This window comes from Musca autumnalis, unplaced genomic scaffold (genome assembly GCF_047663935.1).
Source record: "Musca autumnalis isolate F117 unplaced genomic scaffold, ASM4766393v1 scaffold_2, whole genome shotgun sequence".
NCBI classification, from domain to species: Eukaryota; Metazoa; Arthropoda; class Insecta; order Diptera; family Muscidae; genus Musca; species Musca autumnalis.
Window position 1 is genome coordinate 179,368,128 of NW_027411755.1, and position 23,208 is coordinate 179,391,335.

Here is a 23,208-nt window from a genome sequence, read left to right on the forward strand (position 1 = left end):
AAGGCGGGGGTGACATCTCCGGAGATGAAATTCTTAAATTTCAGTTCACAACCTGGACGGATGAAATATGGCTTAGCCAGACCATGTAAGTGGATGATATCCTGACTCCGTCTACTAACTACCCCAAGCCACAGTTATTTACGACAAGCACTGGTGTTGCTGGCAAAGAACCCTTGTTGACCTCTTGTAAAGTAATAGGAAGGTCAGTAGTAAGCCGTGTAAGTAACTGGGTGCCTCCTCATGACAACATTGTATCATCTTCATGAGGAGACGACGACATCAATATGTTGTCGATGCAGTACCTGCTTGGGTGTTACCGCTGTGGGCATCCCTGCCACCATCTATTGGACAGACTTCGCCCACCCAGACACGTCAGTAGACATTTTCATGATCCAGAGAGAGAGAGAGCGAGAGAGAGAGAGAGAGAGGTCTAAAGCTACAAGCGATCCTCTAGAACATCTAAATCAAAGAGCCTATCAGTCAGGCAGGCTTGCATAACATTCACACTGATGCAGTTGCGAAGGCAGTGCAAATGTGACCACTACCTATTCATCGCAGCAGAAGAACGCCAGCTACCATGGCAAACACGAGTGGTTTTCTCTATTAAGATCCGGACGATGCATCTTATTGGGTCCGTAGTGATAGCACGATACCCAACACTTGTCTTGTGCCCAGCAAACCCCACTCTCCCGCCACGTCTGAATTTTTGAGTCAGAACACAGAGGATCCAGGGAAGATTTACGAACATATTTGCGTTGCTACAACTACAGCAACAGATAGACAAATAGGCCTGGCGAAATGAACTCTGATACAGATTTCGCCCAAACATATTTTGGGTCTAAAAAAATTATATCTTTGAGATGTTAACTACTTCCTAACTCCTCCCATTCCCATTGTATAACAAGTAAAAAAGTATCAGTGTGCTTTGCAGACAGAGATATACCCTCAAGGATTGGACAGATAGGGCTCAAATTTAAACATAAACTAAGTTTCGACAATATTTAGAGATCCAAAGTTTGGACCAAATCGTTTGCAAAGTCTATGAGATATCGCGCGTACCATTTTAACGAATATATTCGAACTTTTGTGGGGGAAGTACCGCAAGGAGTGGACCTATAAGCACCACCTTCGAATTACTTCTAATATTCGAAGAAATATCCAAAGTGTGGACGAACGCAGTATTCGGTTCGAGCTGTCCAACCACTACATATGTGCCATAGGGGTTTTTTACAACTTTCGGGCTGTTTTCTCAAGAAGTATGGACTTGCCCCTGAAAAAACGTTTACTGTAGCAATTGAGGCAGCGAATGCAAGTTGCTTCAATAAAAATCGAAGTGATTCGAGAGCAGGTCTTAAAGTGAATTTATCCAACATTTTGTGTAGGAGGTACCCGAAGGAGTGGACAAATGTAGTCCATATTCGAACTTGATCTATATCTGGTAGATATATTAGGATGTGTACAGTGTGGACCAAATCGGTCACTCCCACCAAGAGTTATCGTGTGCACAATTTTTCCGAACATTTTCGAACTTTTGTGGGGGAGGTACCGGAAGGAGTGGACCGATATAACCCATCTTGGAACTTAAACTAAATTTTGACAAAATATTACGAAAATCAAATTTTGGACCAAATCGGTTAATCCATTCGAGAGTTATCGTGCGCTCCAACAACTGTTCACGGTGTCATAGGGGTTTTTTGCAACTTTCGGGCTCTTTTCTCAGGAAGTATGAACTTGCCCCTAGACGAAACTTGTACGGTCGTGTGGGAACAGTGAATACAAGTTGCTACAACAAAAATCAAAGCGATTGAAGAGCAGGTCCAAAACTGAACTTATCCCAAAATTTTGTGTGGGAGGTACACGAAGGAGTGGACCGATTGAGTCCATATTGGAAACTCATCTAAGTCTGGTAGACATTTAACGATTTTCAAAGTACGGACCAAATCGGTTACTCTCTTCAAGAGTTATCGTACGTACAAATTTTCCGAACATTTTCGAACTTTTGTGGAGGAGGTACCGGAAGGAGTGGACCGATATAACCCATCTTCGAACTTAAACTAAGTTTGGACAAAATATTACGAAAGCCAAATTTTGGATCGAATCGATTGATCCGTTCGAGAGTTATCGTGCGCTCCAGCCAGACAGACTCCAAATTACTCCAAACAATCGACTCCAAATTATCTGAAACACATTTCGTCCAAACATACTTGGAAGTGTATATACTTTCGTCAGCATAAATGCTGAGGGTATAAAAAAGCCATGTCTATTGTCCTCCTTGGTCGAAAACTATTCAACAAATCCACGTTTACTGTCGGGTTATTTGGTTTGGATCCATCTAAAAATCTTTAAAATCCACTGTTATTGTCCTCTTTGTGTTGATCTTAAAACATTATAGGTATAGAATCGTATTCTATGGATATAAAACTATATTGAATATGACATTGAATATAGTTCTCACATTACGAAAGGTAATATATTATCAGTTCAAATTCTAGCGTGCACCAAACGAATGCCTGTGATAACTAACTGCATAATTTATTACTGTTTTGGGGGGTATAATTAACACTCATGCCCAATTAAACAGTAGTTTGTTAGCGAATCTTTCCGGCTTATTAAATCGCAAATTTCAATGAGCTACATAGTTCATCAGCTAGGCGGTCAGTCAGTCAGTCAGTAGTGAGAGTGTCATCTGCTTGTTTTTCCTCAATCTGTAAACAATGCACTTTTCATTGGGATTTCTTCATTTGTAATGGTAAATAACAGAATCAGTTTCATGTATCGGATTTCACTCGTGACAAATTAATTTTAATGAACAATTGATAAATTTCATGGTTCTAAATGTGCCGTCATATAATTGTTGTTGTAACAATTGTAATTGTAAATAAATAATTAAGAGATTTACAAAAGCATGTAAATCAACAAGCTTGGCGTTTTTTAATAGACGACGATGTCTAAAACTATGTTTTATCAGCTACATGAGAATATATTCCCATTATCACTTAGTTCTGGTAATGGGACTTAGGTCAGCTTTATTTCTAATCCTAGTATTTTAAATACTTTAAATGACTAATTTTAGATTTTTTTTTACATGATGGAATTGTATATTGTTATCAACATTTGAGAAGTAGCAAACTTGATGGCAATTTTTGCTGCAGAACTGCATTACTATTATGGTGCATTAATTCAGCAACACTGAGCCAGCCACCAATACAAATGTAAAGAATCTGATAGTTAAGAAAGTAATGAACGCAAAATGTCTAAACAAAACAATATCTAGATGTGCGAAAGCATACACTGCTAAAAAAATTAATATCTAAATAATTATGCGAGTTTATAAAACAGATATGAAAATTCAGAAAAAGACGTGGAAGATCTTCTCATTATCTAGTACGTGTATCTCCTCCACACAAAAGGGAAGTTTTGGTTGAAGTTAGTGCTTGTGGGCAAATACAAACTTCCTGAGATAATGGCTCGAAAGCTATATGCCTCCAATCACAAAAATCACTGATGAGCATGAAAACTTACCAATTGAGAAACCAATTGGCCAGAACTTTAAAAATTTAGATTCAATTCCATGATTTTGAAATTTGATTTTCTTCTTCTAATGGACCAACGCATCTTAATTTCCCCCCAGTGTAGAAGAAGTCGTCACTGCTTTAAATTGTACAGACGTAATGCAAAAAAAAAAAAAAAAAAAAAAAAACGAGCATTAATTCTCTCCGGCTGTCGCGCTGATATGCCATGAATATTGATTAGCAAGTCTAGATTATTTAACAACAACAACTGTACATGAAAAGGAATAACAAAAACAAAGAAAACAATGCATATCAGTATCAGTTGTAAACTAAAGAAAATGTTCGTTCATATTTACAATATCACACCAGTGACTGTGATATGAAATTCCATTGAATCATTACGTTTTTCTATACAAATGTGCACATACAAATTTCAATATCCTGTCCATTGTACTGGTACATATTAGCTGTGTTCCTTTACTTACCTGAGGTTACCACTTTTAGCATTTCTTACCATTTTTAACCTGCAAAGCGTTCCTTAACCACAAAAAGTGGTAAAATTAGCAGCAATTTTTAAGAGAGTGAGAGAGGAGAGAGATCACATATGCCTTTCTCTTCTACCACAGGCTAACAGACAAATTTCTGCAGGTAAAAAAATGGTAGAACTGATTATTTCACAATGAAAAAAAATGAACGAAAAACAGAAGAAAAAGTCGAACGCTGACAAAACAAAATTAAAAACAGTGAAATAAAAGAAGAAAATTGATTTTTTATGTTTCTTTTTGACATTGCTACCAGATCTACCATTTTCCGTTCCTTTACTTTCCTGGTAAAAATGTTCATGAGAGAGTAATTTTGAGCAATTTTGACACTTTTCTTGTTTACCACTTTTACCATTAAAAAAAGTAAAGGAACAAAGCTATTGTGTTTCTCCAATACATTATTAACGAAAAATCATTTTGCCAGCAAGTTGATCATTAGTGCCATCAACAAAGTTTCATAATAAGTTGGATGGGTGTACAGCGTTTTCAAATGGATAGCCTGTATTTTTTTAGATATGATGGATGGACGATACAAATTTGGACAAAAAATAAGGAAATCAACTCTTAATGTGGAACTCCTAATGATGCTGATGAACGACGAACGAAAACTTTTTAAAGATAGGAATTTGCAAATCTGCACTCATAATGTCCGAACGCTTTGCAGAGAACGTACGCAATGTCCTGTCATAAAACAAGTAAAAAAGTATCAGTCGGCCTGCCGACAGAGATATACCCTCAGCCTACGTGAATTGAAACTTTCATCTACGGACAAATCGAATGTATTTAGGGCCTTTTAAAAGAATTTGGAACTTGAATTGAACTTGCCGAATGTGGGTTAGGACTGAAATTCAAAAGTGTTGCGGAGGAGGTATTTGAAGGAATGGACCGACATAGTCTATTATGGAAGTGGATTTTATTTCGGCAGTCATATCTTTTCGATAGATATCGCGCCCACTAGTCATTTGGGTCATTGTGGTCGGACCACAACTAACAGCATCGGTATACATTTCCAAAGGATTTTCGAACAGACCCTAGACTGCACTTAGGCACAAATGTTGAACTTTTGTGGCGGAGGTACACTAAGGAGAGAACCGATATAGGCCATTTTAGGATTTAAACTAAATTTAGACAAAATATCGTGCATACAATTTTAGCGATATTTTTTAAATATTTGGGGAAGGACCGGAAGTTGTGAACCGGTATTGCCATCTTTGAAGTAAAACTATGTTTTGACATAATATGACGAAGGCCATTTTGGACCAAATCGGTTGATCAGATCTAGAGTTATAGTGCTCTACAGCCACTACATATGGTGCCATATGGATTTTTACACCTCTCAGTCTTTTTTTTTTGTCTAAAAGTATGGAGTTGTCCCTGAGAAAGCTTTGACCGTCGTAATGGAGGCAGCGAATACAAGTTGCTTCACCAAAAATCGAAGTGATTTGAGAGCAGGTCTTAAAATAAACTTATCCGAATTTTTGTGTGGGAGATACCCAACGGAGTAGACAAATATAGTCCATATTCGAAACTGATCTATATCTTGCAGATATATTGGAATGTGTAAATTATGGACCAAATCGGTCACTCCCATTAGGAGTTATCGTGTGCACAATTTTTCCGAACATTTTTGAATTTTGTGGGGTACCTGAAGGAGTGGGCCTATATCTTATCTTCGAACTTAAACTAAGTTTGCACAAAATATTACAAAGACCAAATTGTGGACGGAATCGGCAGATCCGTTCGAGAGTTATCTTGCGCTCCAACCACTACACAAGGTGTCATATGGGGGTTTTTGCACCTTTCCGGCCATTTTCTCAGGAAGTATGGACTTGCCCCTGGAAAAAACTTTTACCGTCGTAATGGAGGTAGCTAATGCAAATCGCTTCAAGAAAAATCAAAGTGATTCCAGAGCAGGTCTTAAAGTGAACTTATCCGAAATTCTGTGTGAGAGGTACCAGAAGGAGTAGACAGATATAGTCCATATTCGAAACTGATCTATATCTGGTAGATATATTAGGATGTATAATGTATGGACCAAATCGATCACTCCCTTCAAGAGTTATCGTGCGCACAATTTTTCCGAACATTTTTTAACTTTTGAGGGAGAGGTACCTGAAGGAGTGGACCGATATGGATTATCTTCGAACTTAAACTAAGTTTGGACAAAATATTACGAAGACCAAATTGTGGACCGAAGCGGCAGATTCGTTCGAGAGATATCTTGCGCTCCAAACACTACACAAGGTGTCATATGAGGGTTTTTGCACCTTTCCGGCCATTTTCTCAGGAAGTATGGACTTGCCCCTGGAAAAAACTTTTACCGTCGTAATGGAGGTAGCGAATGCAAATCGCTTCAAGAAAGATCAATGTGATTCCAGAGCAGGTCTTAAAGTGAACTTATCCGAAATTCTGTGTGAGAGGTACCAGAAGGAGTAGACAGATATAGTCCATATTCGAAACTGATCTATATCTAGTAGATATATTAGGATGTATAATGTATGGACCAAATCGATCACTCCCTTCAAGAGTTATCGTGCGCACAATTTTTCCGAACATTTTTGAACTTTTGAGGGAGAGGTATCTGAAGGAGTGGACCGATATGGATTATCTTCGAACTTAAACTAAGTTTGGACAAAATATTACGAAGGCCAAATTGTGGACCGAAGCGGCAGATTCGTTCGAGAGTTATCTTGCGCTCCAACCACTACACACGGTGTCATAGGCCTTTTTGTACCTTTCAGGCTATTTCTTCAAGAAGTATGGACTTTCTCCTGATAAAACTTCTACTGTCGTATGTGGGGCAGTGAGTACAAATAGTTACAGCAAAAATCAAAGCGATTCAAGAGCTGATCCTAAACTGAACTTTTTCGAAATTTTGTGTGGGAGGTACCCGAAGGAGTGGACCGATTGATTCCATATTGGAATCTTATCTATGCCTGGTAGAAACTTCACGATTTGCAAAGTACGGATCAAATCGGTTACTCTCTTCAAATGGTATCGTGCGCACAAATTTTCCGAACATTTTCGAACTTTTGTGGGGGAGGTACCGAAAGGAGTGGGCCGGCCGATATAACCTATCTTCGAACTTAAACTAAAGTTGGACAAAATATTACGAAAGCCAAATTTTGGACCGAATCGGTTGATCCGTTCGAGAGTTATCGTGCGTTCCAGCCAGACAGACGGACATGGCTAAATAAACTCCAAATTGTCTGAAACGGATTTCGTCCTAACATACTTGGGGTCTAAAACCATAATTTCGATGAGGCACATTTTGTCCGTATGAAAGTGTATGTACCCTCGTTAGCATAAATGCTGAGGGTATAAAAATATGCTAGAAACAGCTTGATAGAGGCATTTTATAAGAATGGAATGTTGTGAAGACTTGTGAATAACATTCCAGCGGCTAATTTTTCCAAAGACAAGTCAACTAATAATGTAACAGTTTTGGAGATATGGTGCGAAATATACAAAATAATGGAGTTTTCAGATATAACATGCATTTTGAGGCAATAAATGCAGTTTTTCGAGTTGATTATTTCTTTAAATATTTTCGTCATGCTCTTATCTATAAGTTTGCTTCATAGGTTTAAAAAAGATTCGAATTTATTTCAAAGATCTTGCCTCGATTTTCTGTAAAAACTCAATATTTAGACATGTTTAGACGAGACCATAAAATCTAAACCTTATCTAACAACAAAAAATCCAAATATGGTTTTTGGCGACTGGGTCTCTACTTTCATAAAATCCGCATTAGAAATTGTTTCAATTACCTCGAAAATGTTGCACGGTGTAATATTTGTTAAAACCAAAGTGTATGCACCCTCTTTAGTCATAAGGCTGAGGGTATAAAAATACGTTTCGTTCATAATGTTGGAGTACTTTTATTTTAAATTGATGCACATGTTTGGCATTGTTTTCGTAAAAAAAAAACACAACTGATAGAAATCGATGACAAAAATCATTGTTTCAATCAGCAGATGTCTCTTACAAAATTTGGAGACAATGCTGCACGTATGCAAGGATAATTATACCATGCTTAGGCTTAACTAAGCAGGTGATATGTTTTGGCAATTGAAGATAATTTGCAGTTAGAGCCCACTTTAAAGCTTAAATTGACATGTTGTTCTGTTCAATATCAAGAACATTTTATTCCTATATCAATTAAATACTCAATTGAAAACATTCGTTTGTTGTATATTCTTATCAATTTCATTTAAATACCTGTCCGTTTATTATTCACCGTTTTTTCTATCACATTGCTATGCAGTAGTCATAGTTTCACTTTTGTCCATACATCCAATATATCTCCAATTGCTTGACTACGACAACTTAAGCGCCACTTATCACATTTGTCTTGACAATTAAAAGCATTAATTAATTTGCGTTTGTACCCCATACCGTTGGTTGGTGGGGGGTAGGTACAATGTTGCGTAGTGTGAGTGGTGCTCGAAGATATGTTGCAGTTTTTTTTTCAATCTATCTTTTGGAATTTCAATTGCTTGTCGTTGTCTGTCTACAGCATCTGGTTAAATCCCACAAAATGCTGTTTTAATCTGTTAATCGAATAATTTCAACGGTAAACATTGAGAATTGTGAGAGGCTCAGATTAAACTCAGCAGGCCGTTGGTTAAGACGGATTATAAAATTGAGAATCAAGAAAGTGTAAATACAGTGGTGTGGGTTGAATACTAGGAAGAGAGGAAAAAAGTTACTATGCTGCACTGCAGATTTTTGGACATCCCAAACTAATCACCTTAGAACATCCAAGAAGATGCATCTTTTGTCCCTTTCAAGGCTACCTTCCTTCACAGCAAAGAATGTATACCGATTTTATTTTTAAATATTATATATTACGGGATCTCCTTCTTATTGCCGAGTCTGTACTCCTAAGACGTCACTTGTTGTGGAGTTTAAAATTACTAACATATCTAAGAAATCTATGAAAACGCATTGTACCACGGTGACACCCATGAAGTGTAGATATTTCTTCACTGGACAACAGCATGGTATGGCTTCATCAAGGAACCAGAAATAAATGCCAAAGAAAACTTTTATTCATATCCACACCGATTAAATGGGTATTTAGATTTTGTATTTTGTGTCCAGTTTGACATTCAAGGAAGGCTGTTGATCACCGGCTTAAATCTGGTTTCCTACACCAGCATGACCTTGAAGTGTTAATACGCATATTATAATTTTAAAGCCAATCTTATATTGTTCTTCTTTTATTTTTATCGTTTCTTCAAAGCGGGGTTAATGTAAAGTTTTACAACAACTCAAGAGCTTCTACTCCTACACCACAAATGTGTTCCTTGTTCTTCCCTACCGTTGAAGTTAGGAAATCCCAGAACACAAAGAATCATATTGAAGGAACAGACAGTTGACTGACTTGTCTCTGTCGACAAAATGTATATCGCATACACACACACCCATTGCATATTCATCACAACCACAACGATAAAAATCAACACATTAACTAATTAAATACAAATCTTACGGATCATAAAAAACGATAATTATAGCCATTAATAATGTTAAGTGTGGCAAAATACACAAAAGATACGAATGCATAATATTTATTATACCCTCAGCCTTTATGCTAACACATAGGATCAAAATAGGGCCCAAATATATTTGGACGAGATCAGTTTCAGATAATTTGGAGTCGATTTAGACCTGTGGGTCTGGTCTGCTTGTGAAACCTACTGGCCTTCTATGACAAGACCGGCTGGTCTTCTATGAGAAGACAAACTGGCGTTCTTTGTGAAGACCTACTGGTGTTCTATGAGAATACCTACTAGTCTTCTTTGTGGAGACCTGCTGATTTTCTTTAAGAAGGCTTACGGGTCTCCTATTAGAAGATCTACGGATCTTGTATGAGAAGACCACAGGTCTTCTATGAGAAGACCTACGGGTCTTCTATTCATCTTCTTTGTGAATACTGGTCTGCTTGTGAAGACCAAGTGGCCTTCTATGGGAAGTCAAAATGGTGTTTTTTGTGAATACCTACTGGCAATCTATGAGAATATATACTGGTTTTCTTTGTGGAGACCTGCTGGTCTCCTTTGGGACTTCTATGAAACGACCTATGGGTCTTCTACGAGAAGACCTACTGGTGTTCTATGAGAAGACTTACTTGTCTTCTTTGTAAAGACCTACTGGTCTTCTATGAGAAGGCGTTTATCTTCTATAAAAAGGCCTGCGGGTCTTCTATAAAAAGGCCTACAGGTCTTCAATGAGGTGACCTACTGGTCTTCTATGAGAAGATCGCAGGTTTTCTTTGTGAAGACCTTCTGGTCTTCTTTGATAAGACTTTGAGAAGATCAACTTTTCTTCTATAAGAAGACCAGTTTGTCTTCGTTGCGAAGACCTTCCACACGCAGAGAAAAATATTTTTCGCTTTTGTTGAAACAAAAATATTTGTTCTGGTTCCAAAAATGTATTTGTTTTGTTCAAACATTGTAATCCAAATCCAAAAATACCATCTTTTGTTCCAAACATAGAAAACAAAAACAACTTTCGAATTTCCGCAATATTGTAAAAATCGTTAACAATACCGATTGTAGGAACTATCATAATCTAATTTTGTTTACAAAAAGTATTGTCAACCCAGAAAACCAGCCCAGAAATTTTTGATTTGAGTGTATGTACTTCTCATATACACTTTTCACATAACTTGGATATAAATGTCGCGTATAATATTGGAATCATTGTTGAACACAATACATGGTTTGGTGCATTGGCTGACAACAAAGACAAACAAAAAGCCACAATCACCCACCACAACATAAGGAATAATTAAACACCATAACAAACTCCGGTATAACACCAAACCTCAAAGCACAATGAAGATAGAAGCATGAAACAAAACAGAAACAAATAAAAAAAAGAGTCTCATTGTTGGTATACATACACACAAAAACAAAGATAAATGCATCATGTCATACAAACAAAACTCACAATAATTGTTTTTTTCAACACGGCATCGAATAGCGAGAGAAGAGAAAAAATTGTCGAAGAAAAAAGAGAACTATTGTCCAGTTGACAAAAACTATTTTTGGATTTAACAAAACCCAATTGTTGGAATCACAATACTACATTTGGAATTTAACAATATCTTTGCAATACATATTTTGCTCTTCGAATATTGTTGGATCAATCATATTTTTTTCTCTGCGTGCAGTGTTCTTTGTGTAGACCTTCTAGTCTTCTTGTGAAAAGACCACAAGGTCTTTTTTGAGAAGACCTACGGGTCTTCTATGGAAGGACCTACTCGCCTTTTATGAGAAGACCCGATGGTCTTCTATGAGAAGTCAAAATGGTGTTCTATAAGAATACCTACTGGTCTTCTTTGTGGATACCTGTTGGTCTTCTTTGGGACTTCTATGAGACGACCTACGGGTCTTCTATAAGAAGACCTACTTGTCTTCTTTGAGAAGACCTACTGGTTTACTTGTAAAGACCCGCTGATCTCCTACGAGAAGAACCGCTTGTATTCTTTGAGAAGACCTGCTTGTCTGCTATAAGAAGACCTTCTGCTCTTCTATAAGAAAACCTACTGGTTTTCTAGAAGACCCACTGGACTTCTATCAAAAGAAGACCCTCTGGTCTTCTTTGTAAATACCTATTGGTCCTCTATGAGAAGACCTACTGGACTTCTATAAGAAGACCTACTGGACTTCTATGAGAAGACCTACTGGACTTCTATAAGTAGACCCGCTGGACTTTTATGAGAAGACCTGTAGGTCTTCTATGAGAAGACCTGTAGGTCTTCTATGAGAAGACCTACTGCTCTTCTATAAGAAAGCCTACTGGTTTCCTATGAGAAGACGTACTGGTCTTCTATGAGAAGATCTACTGGTCATCTATTAGAAGATCTACTGGCCTTCAATGAGAATACCTACTGGTGTTCTTTGTAAAGACATGCCATTCTTCTATGAGAAGACCTACTGGTATTCTATGTAAAGACCAACTAAATGTCTATGAGAAGACGTGTTGACCTGCTACTGGCCTTCTATAAGAAGGTCGTCTGCAGGGACGTACGCAGGATTTCATTTCGGGGGGGGCACAACTTGACCAAAAATCATGAAAAATTCAAATGTTGTGTAGCTTTACGTAAAGCTATTTTAAGGGGTTATGGCCACTTATAAGCATGAGAAAAGCCATTTTCATGAATTTACCTGTTAGTCTTCTTTGGGACTTCTATGAGACGACCTACGGGTCTTCTATAAGAAGACCTACTTGTCTTCTTTGAGAAGACCTACTGGTTTACTTGTAAAGACCCGCTGATCTCCTACGAGAAGAACCGCTTGTATTCTTTGAGAAGACCTGCTTGTCTGCTATAAGAAGACCTTCTGCTCTTCTATAAGAAAACCTACTGGTTTTCTAGAAGACCCACTGGACTTCTATCAAAAGAAGACCCTCTGGTCTTCTTTGTAAATACCTATTGGTCCTCTATGAGAAGACCTACTGGACTTCTATAAGAAGACCTACTGGACTTCTATGAGAAGACCTACTGGACTTCTATAAGTAGACCCGCTGGACTTTTATGAGAAGACCTGTAGGTCTTCTATGAGAAGACCTGTAGGTCTTCTATGAGAAGACCTACTGCTCTTCTATAAGAAAGCCTACTGGTTTCCTATGAGAAGACGTACTGGTCTTCTATGAGAAGATCTACTGGTCATCTATTAGAAGATCTACTGGCCTTCAATGAGAATACCTACTGGTGTTCTTTGTAAAGACATGCCATTCTTCTATGAGAAGACCTACTGGTATTCTATGTAAAGACCAACTAAATGTCTATGAGAAGACGTGTTGACCTGCTACTGGCCTTCTATAAGAAGGTCGTCTGCAGGGACGTACGCAGGATTTCATTTCGGGGGGGGCACAACTTGACCAAAAATCATGAAAAATTCAAATGTTGTGTAGCTTTACGTAAAGCTATTTTAAGGGGTTATGGCCACTTATAAGCATGAGAAAAGCCATTTTCATGAATTTTTTATAAAAAATCTATTAAACCTTAAGTTAACTTCTTATTTTTTTTTTTTTTTTTTTTGAAAATTTTACATTCAAATGCCCGCTTATAAAGCACTGTTTTTACTAAAGCAGTTTGCGGTACCCACTGTAGTTTGAACAAGTAAAAAAGCATTAAGTTCGGCCGGGCCGAACTTTTCATACCCTCCACCATAATATATTCATTCCTGTCCCCAACTTTAAGTGAGTACGTTAAAATGTCAGATAATGTACATAAAATGCTTCATTCGGGAGGCCCTTTTTTATGGTGCCTATATCTAACTGTTGACAATTTTTGGTGGGCTAGAAATTGGGAGGTACTGTTATATAGGGGTTATAATTAAACATGGGCCTATGTTGACAATTTAGCTAGAATCCTCAAAATATCGAAAATCGGTACATAACATGGGAACTTCAAATGTCATTAACAGCTAGTTCGGAGGTATCTGGGCTATACGAAAATATGAACTTAAATGAACAATTTTTGTTGCAGAATTTTTTTTGACTTTTAAATTTCAAAATACAGAAATTCGTCCAAAAAATAAAGCTAAGGTACGGAAAATCGGGATGTTTGTTTTGGAGCTATACAAAAACATGGACCCACGTTCGGTTAAACATTTTAAGTAAAATCCTCAAAGTACCGAAAATCGGGAATATAGTTATATTGGGGCTATGTTGAAAATTGTTGATGCAGATGTGTGGTGACCACTACAACCTTCAAATGTCAACTTACAGTTAGTTCTGTTAAAAATTGTAGCTAAAATTGCCAAATTACTGAAAATTGGGAGGAACCGTTACATGGGAGCTATATCCGAACATGGACCTATGTTGACAATTTTTGATGGAGAGGTGTTGTGACCACTAAGAACTTCAAATGTCAAATTACTGCTAGTTCGGTTTAATATTGTAGCTAAAATCATCAAATTACTGAAAATTGGGAGGTACCGTTATATGGGTGCTTTCTTGACAATTTTTGGTGGAGAGGTGTGGTGACCACTAAGAATTTCAAATGTCAATTGTTCAAATTACAGATAATTCGGTTAAAACTTGTTGGTAAAATTATCCAAATACCTGAAATCGGGCGGTAACGTTATATGGGGCTATTCCAAAACATGGACCTATGTCCACTAGTTATATAAGTTTATTCACATTTAAGAACCCTAAATGTCAATTGATAGCTAAATCGGTCTGAAAATGTAGATAAAACCGTCAAAATGCCGTAAATCGGGGGTACCGTTATATGGGGGCTATACCAAAGCGTGGACCTATGTCCACAAATTTTGTTATATAACTTTATTGACACTTAAGAACCCTAAATGTCAAATTATAGCTACATCGGTCTGAAAATGTAGCTACAAACGTCAAAATACCGCAAATCGGGGGGTACCGTTATATGGGGGCTATACCAAACCGTGGACCTATGTCCACAACTTTTGTTATATAAGTTTATTGACATTTAAGAACCCTAAATGTCAAATTATAGCTACAAACGTCAAAATACCGCAAATCGGGGGGTACCGTTATATGGGGGCTATACCAAAACGTGGACCTATGTCCACAACTTTTGTTATATATGTTTACTGATACTTAAGAACCCTAAATGTCAAATTATAGCTAAATCGGTCTAAAAATATAGCTAAAAACGTCAAAATACCGCAAATCGGGGGGTACCGTTATATGGGGGCTATACCAAAACGTGGACCGATATAGCCCATCATCGAACTTGACCTGCCTGCAGACAAAAGACGCATTTTCCCAAAATTTCAGCGTCCTATCTCCATTTTTGTGGATGCTAGAGTGATTACCACAGACGGACGGACGGACGGACGGACGTGCTCATATCGACTTAGAATTTTAGCCTGATCAAGAATATATATACTTTATAGGGTCGCAAATGAGTATTTCAATGCGTTACAAACGGAAAAACAAACTTAATATACCCTCCATACTATGGTGGAGGGTATAAAAAGAATAAACCGATCAACATATATTTTGTGGGATCATTACGTACCTAATAATCTTGTCCATTATCGAAAAGGTATTAAAAAAAAACAATTTTTAAAAATTTTGAACAGTTAAAATCAAAATTTCGATTTTAACAAAAACAAAACACCGTACAAAATTGATATTTTTTCTGACTCCGTCAGCAGTTTTTTTAAGACTCTCTCTGTTAAGCACATGATTTATGTGTACAATAGTCCCACAAAAACATATAAAGTGCCACTTCGAGGAAAAGACGTTTTTAGTTTCTATGCTACATACAAAACACAATAAATGTTTCCCTTCGATAGCTCATATCTCGGTAAATTTTTGTCCGATGGACTGGAAATTTTGGCACATATTCTATTCTATAATCTATTCCATATTTTATATGAAATAATGGTACAAAGTATATAAATTCAATAGAAAGAATTCATAACATTTAGTCCCAATTTACATTAGGCGAGTTTACTTGCGGCAAGTCTCAGTTTGTAGGAGAGACACGTAAGGGGTATGGAAGTGAAAAAATATTGCTCGTACCAGCAATTTTCAGGCAATTCCTTTTATATTTTTCGTTTTTGACATTATTTTCATTGCAGAAACAGAATTGCCTGTATAAACGCAAGAGGCACGTTTAAAAGAGAACGAGAAAAATTGCCGCAAGAAAAATCGTTTAATGTAAATTGGGACTAAGGATACAATTTTAAATATTTACAGAGTAGGATATTTAGAATTGAAAATAGTCAATATCGGGCCATGATCGGTAATGTCGCCATGTAAAATTTATTGAAGTATATTGAAGTTTTTAATCATACAGGTCCACGTTATGGTATATCGCAGATTTTAACAACAACAAAGAATTGCCGTTGTCTTTGCTATAGCAAGATTTTCACTATTTCGATGATCTTAGCCTAAATCGGCTGTCGTTGATATGTTTCCAAATGAAAACATTAAGAAAACTGTAACAGTTTTGGAGATATGGTGCGAAATGTATACAAATTATGGAATTTTTAGATATATTATAAAATGTATTTTTTTTCATTTCTTCAAATATTTTATTTTGTACCTTATCTACAAATTTGCTGCAAAGGTCAGAAGAAGATTTGCATTGGTTTCAGAGATATAGCCCCGAGTTGTTTAAAAAGTCGATATTTAACAATGTTTAGATTGGGCCATAAAATCCAAGCTGTATCTGACTCAACAAAACGGAACTAGGGCTTTTGTGCTTTGGGTCTTTACTTTCAAAAAATCCTCACTTCAAATTATTTGCACAAGATTATCTTAAAAATGTTGCACAGTGTTATTTACCGAAAGAGATAGATTCTGATACCAGGATTATTTTTACTTTTAATATTATGTTACAAAAGAAGCGTTATAATTTGTTTTCTTAATTGTTCGGTTAGAAGTTTTTGGACTCGATGACAAACACTTTGATGGGCTTAGTTCTATATAATCTATCCTTACACTATGCAACACTGAAAATGCAAACAACATCTAGTATAAATTTTTTGAAAGTACATATTTAGACTACAAAAACCCTAGTAGGGTTTTGTCCTGTCAGATCAAGTTCGGATTTTATGGCCTCATCTAAACCGGGCTAAATCTATAGCGGTATTCACTCATTGTGGTAGATTTACAACTCTTGTTAATGTACTATATGTACCAGGGTTTTTTACAACAAAGTGTGAATGCCTTTTTTGTGAATATCGTAAACAAATCAAAGCATCTTAACGTCGTCGTAAGTCTATCTTTTAGTTTGAGTTTTATTACACTTTTTTCATAAAAAATTGTTTTTTCTTGACCTCCATTATTTTATTATTCTTTTATTCTTTTTATTTTTCCCATTTTTCTTCCAAAAAATAAAACTCCGACATAAAATAAAACTCACAACAAAGTGACAGCACAACAATCAGCTGTTCTAACCCTTGTAAAAGTACAATGGAATGTTTACAATACTTTTAGGTCGAGTAAATTAACAACCCTGTGGTAAATTAAACTTTCATGTATTTTGTTGTTGTGGTATTGTAAACACTTGTAGATCTACAATATTAACAAGATGTACAAGATCTACAATGCCACTTTACAACGATGAGTGAATACCGCTTATATTTTTTTGCATTTATCAGGCCTTTATCTCAGAAACGAATAGGAATTTGGCCTTGCTGTCTTTAGCAATATTGTAGCCCTAAACTAGTAGAACTTATCTTTTGCAAAAACCATATAAGAAAAACTCCATCTAGGGCATTAAAATCTATAAAATATAGAAAATTTTACATAATTGCTGAAATTCTTGTCAGTATCGGCTAAACTATTGGGAGTTGAACCAGGAAACCTTTTGCAAAAATCTTCCAAATAAAGTTCTCAACAATTTTTTAGAACATCCCAAAACTCTAAAATGCTTACTTCATGTTGTTTCAGCGGTATTTTGCATCATATCTTTTACAACACGTATTTCAAACACAGTTCACACCAACAGTTTATTCTCGCATTTCGTATTTCACTACATTATTGACATTTTTATTAAATCGTCGTTGAAAAATTTAATGAAAACAACGACATAGAGGTATTTTACAACAATGACATGTTCCGAAGAGTTGTGTATTACATCCCAGGGAATATTTTTCCAAAACAAAATATTCAGAAGAAATTAACGGTTTTGGAGATACGGTGCGAAATGTATAAAAATTGTGGAATTTTTGCATATATTTTGAAATTTGAGGCAATAAATGTAATTCTTCGAGTTCATTATTTGTCCAAATATTTTATTCTTGTCCTTATCTACAAATTTACTTCAGAGATCAGAAGATGATTCGCATTGGTTTCAGAGATATAGCCCCGAATTTCTTTAAAAACTCAATATTTAACCATGTTTAGATGGGGCCATAAAATTAGAGCTGGATCTGACACAACAAAACCCAACAAGGCCTTCTTGTCGTTTGGGTCTGTATTTTCAAAAAATCCACAGTTCGAATTGTTTGCACAAGATCACCTTAAAAATGTTGCACAGTGTTATTGAACCCCACATAATTATTCACTAATAATTATTTGAGAGACACTCCTCTCGATAGTTACCGCGCCCATAAGCTTTTTAGTTGGCCACCGTAGTATTTAGAGCTTTGTCAGGAAGCATAAACTTGTCCACGAAAAGTAGGATATCGCTGTAAACAAGACTACAAAATGTCCAAAGAATCATCGAACAGCCTTTAAACTGCAGTTATGTTAGACTTGTATAAGAGACCTGACGATGTTGTCCAAACATATTCTCTTGGACCTTGATGTACTTTTGGAAGTAATCTTGCGAACCATATTAGGTTCGATTTTAGACCGAATCGGTTAGTCCCTTCGACCATTTTAGTGAACATTTTTTAACTTTTATGGCGGAGGTACCGATATGACTTAAATTTAATTTGGACAAAACATTACGAGATCCATAACTTGGACCGAGAGTTATCATGAGTTCCAACCTGCCAGACAAACAGAGATACAGACGGACGGACGGTGGTAAGTACTTCCATCTTGGCTGAAACGAATATCGTCCAAACATATGTGAAGTCTTAAATCATTATTTTGATGAAATCTATACAATCCTAGTATATATATTTTCGTAATCTAAAGTCTGAGGTTACAATTATACTTCGGTAATGATAAGTAAAAATCAAGTGACGCACAAAAATTCATTTGTCTTCATTATTTTCTCATACTGTTTAGCAGCAAATTTGTCTAAAACAGAATAACAAAATTTTGGCGATGGCAGTAAAACAAATTTCTAATTGGCTCTCAATATGTAGTCCACGAAGAACCGACCCTTCATACATTTTATTCAATAGATTTTTTTATATATTTCCATTCCCATAATACTGAACACGTTATTTTTGTTATAACCGGATGAGTTTTAAGCCTCGAGAGCTCTATATAGTTCGAATAAATAATAGACATGGGGTATATTCATTAAGGAATTAGCTTTGGTAGTGGTATGATATGACATGAAGAAGTAATTCAGATTTTATTGGAAGTTTCTCTCAAAAACAGCATACAAACAAAAATTTTTAAAATATTTTCTTACAAAACTTGTTAATGGTGTAAATTTTCTGTTCAGAAACTTAAGAAAATATAAGTTTTAATTTGAAATCTTAAAATATACAAACATTGTTATGAGAAAAAAATATAATAACTAGTTACAGTAGCTTAAAAAATTTTGTTCGACCAAACCACTTCGGGGGGGGCCCGGGCCCCCCGTGCCCCCCCCCTGCGTACGTCCCTGGTCGTCTGTGAGAAGACCTTCTGATCTTTTGTGAGAAGATCCACAGGTCGTCTATGAGAAGACCCACATGTCGTCTATGAGAAGACCCACTTTTCTTCTATAAAAAGACCCCCTTGTCTTCGTTGTGTAGACCTTTTAGTCTTCTTTGTGAATACCTTCAGTTCTTCTTTGTGAAGACCTACTGGTCTTCAACGACAACACCTACTTTTGTTCTATGAGAAGACCCTCTGGGCGTCTATGAAAAGACAGACGTATCGGTCGTCTGTGAGAACATCAACTTGTCTTCAACGATACGAGTAATACCTACTGCTGTTGTGTAAGAAGACTCACTGGTCTTCATTGGTAAGACTTTCTTACGTTCTTTATGAAGGCCTACGGGTCTTCTATGAGAATACCTACTATTATTCTATGTGAAGACCCGCTGGTCTTCTTTGTGAAGACCTACTTTTTCTCTATGAGAAGACCTACCCGTCTTCTTTGAGAAGTCATACTACCCTTCTGTGAAAAGTCCTACAGGTGTTCTAAAAGGGGACCCATGGGTCTTCTAAGAAAAGACCTATTGGATTTTTTTGAGAAGACCTATTGGTTTCCTGTGACAAGACCAACTGTCTTCAATGAGGTGACCTTCTGGTCTTCATTGATAAGTCCTACTGGTATTTTCTGATAAGTCCTGAATAGATGCTGGATATCGTGAGGTCTTTGATGGAAGGAGGTGCATATGAGTACCAATAACAATGCACAATCTTAGTTGTGCCAGAATGGAACGAGTTTGCCATGGAAGAAGCCGTTCACTATCCGAAATTGCCGGGGGATGTTGGTTGAAGACCTTATTGCATCTGTCACCAATTGTGGCTTCGCAGACCGCCTGTTGATGCACGGTGTTTAGAGACTGTGCTATCGGCAGTCGTCTGACGTGCGATGCAATAACGTCTCGGATGTCCTCACCATAGCACCTGCAGTCCTTACGGATACGTCTCGTTGGTGAATCTTCCATCACAAAGAGATGGTTACGGAGATTCGGCGGATAACACGCCATCAGAAAATGTCTTGTTAGCAACATATTATGTTGCCTATCTGACAGCGCTGGTTTCCTCATTAGGATGACCCACATTTGTCGTCTGGGCACAGTCCGTAAAAGTTCGGAAATCATTAGGAAGGAAACCCAGACCGGGGCGGCATAAATGAAGTGACCAATGACCCTAATGATTTTTGAATTATGAACAGTTGGGATACGCCTGTCATTGATGAACATATCAAGCTGTGCGTTGACTTGTCCCGTCCAGGAAACTAATAAAGACCCTAGGAGATTTGCAAGATTTATGTTAAATAAAATGGAGGACAGGTGCTCCCGTTTAATCGCGCGTATCTTTGATACACGCAATTCAATCCATTAGTTTTCGCTCGAGGAAGATAGAATGAGGATTCTAAAACTTTTGGTACAGGTGAAAAAAGAGAAATGGGGTAATAGGATTTTTTATTGATAGTGGAGCCGGGATCACTAATTGTTTAGTTGATAACTCTATTATGTAGCCCATAATAATTGTTCCACAAACAGGGGAGACTTCTCTCATATCAATGAGTGCACCCCGATTCATATTAGCTGGGACCTACTGCTTATTGCCGAGTCCGTACGGCGTATCTTAAGACACCACTTGTAGAGAAGTTTTACATGGCTGAAATACACAGGAAGTGTCGCCAACATTACTGAGGGGTATTTTGCCACCTTTGAAAATTTTGATGTTGCCTGGCCGGGGAATCGAACCCACGACCTTCAGCGTGCAAGGCGACCACGATGGCAACCCTGTTGTACCAAACTTCTTTAATGTGAGCATAAGGATACCATCTGGACCAAGGCTTTGGATGGTTTTCATTTGGATCGGTTACAGATTCCTTTTGAAATTCTTGATTCTTCGGATAACAGCTCCGGTGGTCGTGTTCTGCGAAGATGGATGTTCAATACATTGGTGGCAGAAATGTATAGCACACTTTTTGTCATTGGAATACTGAATGTTATCCAAGACTTTATTAAAAAGGGGATTGTGACCGATGAAAAATAAAAGCTTAGCCACCTTAAAAACAGTATAACTGAATATTCATACCTTTTTGAGAGTAGCGGCAGTCCACAGTATTTTGTAAAGCCATGCCAGTTGACATTATTAAAATTTCAGAGGTGGTGTTGGTCGATCTTAACAAATTCGAGAGGTTTCTCTACAGCTAGCTGGATTAGAATATGGTATGAATTTAATGCGACCTTTGTTTGGCAGGATGTAACAGTGAAGGGCGATGGAATGATGATGGAAATGTCCGAAGAGCTCGAATATCTGACAGTAATTGTTCTAGAGAAGTCATCGTTGTTGGAGGCGATGTCGAATTCTCTGGTTTGAAATAAGCCAACCTCGTGGATCGTGTGGAAATTTGGAACAACACATCTCGTGACGAGTACGATTTTGTTATCTCTTTGAAGCATCCAGAATATGCGTTGGTGTTAACTGGTATCACGCTTATTGTGGTCTCCGGCTGCTAGTCAAATTGTTTGAAAAATCTGTCTTATTGCTCATGAAACCCTTTAAAAATCCATGCTTTTTGTGGTGTTTCTTTGCCTCTAAAAATTCCTTAAAATTCTTTAAGAAACTATTTTACTAAGACCACTCGACAACCCATAAATTCATCGCCTATTGAGGTCTCTGGTTGTCTCTAAAAATATATGTATATTTGTATATAGGTGTATATTTACCAAGGAAAGTTCATCGTTCAGACTAAAGGTCATCAATAATTAAATTTTAATTAATCTCAGAGTCCACAAGTCGTAACATGAGGACGTAAGCCAACTTTAGATAAATTCCTTTCTAATAAATTTTATTAAAATAATACTTTTCATTACTTCCTATCTTTTAATATCCTCTAAATTTTTTACATTCCAGCACTTATCATTACAGGACATCATTTCATTTGTGTCAAACTAAAAAACAGGAAATAATGTACCTAACCACCACCACCACCAGATAGTGAGTGCTATTGTCACTAAAGTTTGCCATACACACAATATTATCACTTGGAAACTGTGCCATAGTAAACATTACAGTGCCACTGCAGTGAATGTTCCTTAGCAAAATGAATCGGTCCACACACGGCAGCATAAAGTCATCCACATCCGCCAACACAACGGTGACCACAATGCGTCTCAGCAAATCCTTTCAAAGTAAAATGGACAAAATGTCCGAACGTCTGTATGACGTTGTCAAAAGTGGTTTCATGATAAAACGGGCCCAAAATAAGAAACGTTTTACACCTGTCAACTATAAACAGCGTTGGTTTGAGCTGACCAAACGGACACTGTCATATTTTGATGTGGAAAATGTTGAGGTAAGTTTTCATTTTTTTCTGTTTTCTATTTGATATATGATGAGACCGATGGATTGTGATTCATTAGTTTAATTGAGTGGGGATGAATATTTGTGAAGATTTAGAAATTACATCTACATTTTTATGAAAAATATATATAAATAAGGGAAAAGAATTATTCTCTGAAATTTTTTTATTGTGATCTTTGGTAGGTCCTAAAGCTCTTTAAAAAATCCAAGTTTATTATGGTCTTTGGTAGGTCCTAAAGCTCTTTAAAAAATCCACGGTCTATGGTAGGTCCTAAAGCTCTTTAAAAAATCAACGGTCTTTGGTAGGTCCTAAAGCTCTTTAAAAAATCCACGTTTATTCCGGTCTTTGGTAGGTCCTAAAGCTCGTTAAAAAATTCACGGTCTTTGGTAGGTCCTAAAGCTCTTTAAAAAATCCACGGTCTTTGGTAGGTCCTAAAGCTCTTTAAAAAATCCACGTTTATTGTGGTCTTTGGTAGGTCCTAAAGCTCTTTAAAAAATCCAAGGTCTATGGTAGGTCCTAAAGCTCTTTA

At 36.9% G+C, this 23,208-nt stretch overlaps 1 protein-coding gene across 1 annotated transcript in view; it reads left to right on the top strand.

Annotated features, from left to right (window-relative positions):
• The window catches only part of Btk (tyrosine-protein kinase Btk29A), a 533,208-nt gene that overhangs the window by 13,607 nt on the left and 496,393 nt on the right, over positions 1–23,208 (top strand). Inside the window, exon 2 of the mRNA XM_073970132.1 lies at positions 22,229–22,670. Within this exon, the coding sequence (XP_073826233.1) occupies positions 22,404–22,670 (267 nt within the window). The 5' untranslated portion in view covers positions 22,229–22,403. The remainder of the gene's footprint in view (positions 1–22,228; positions 22,671–23,208) is intronic.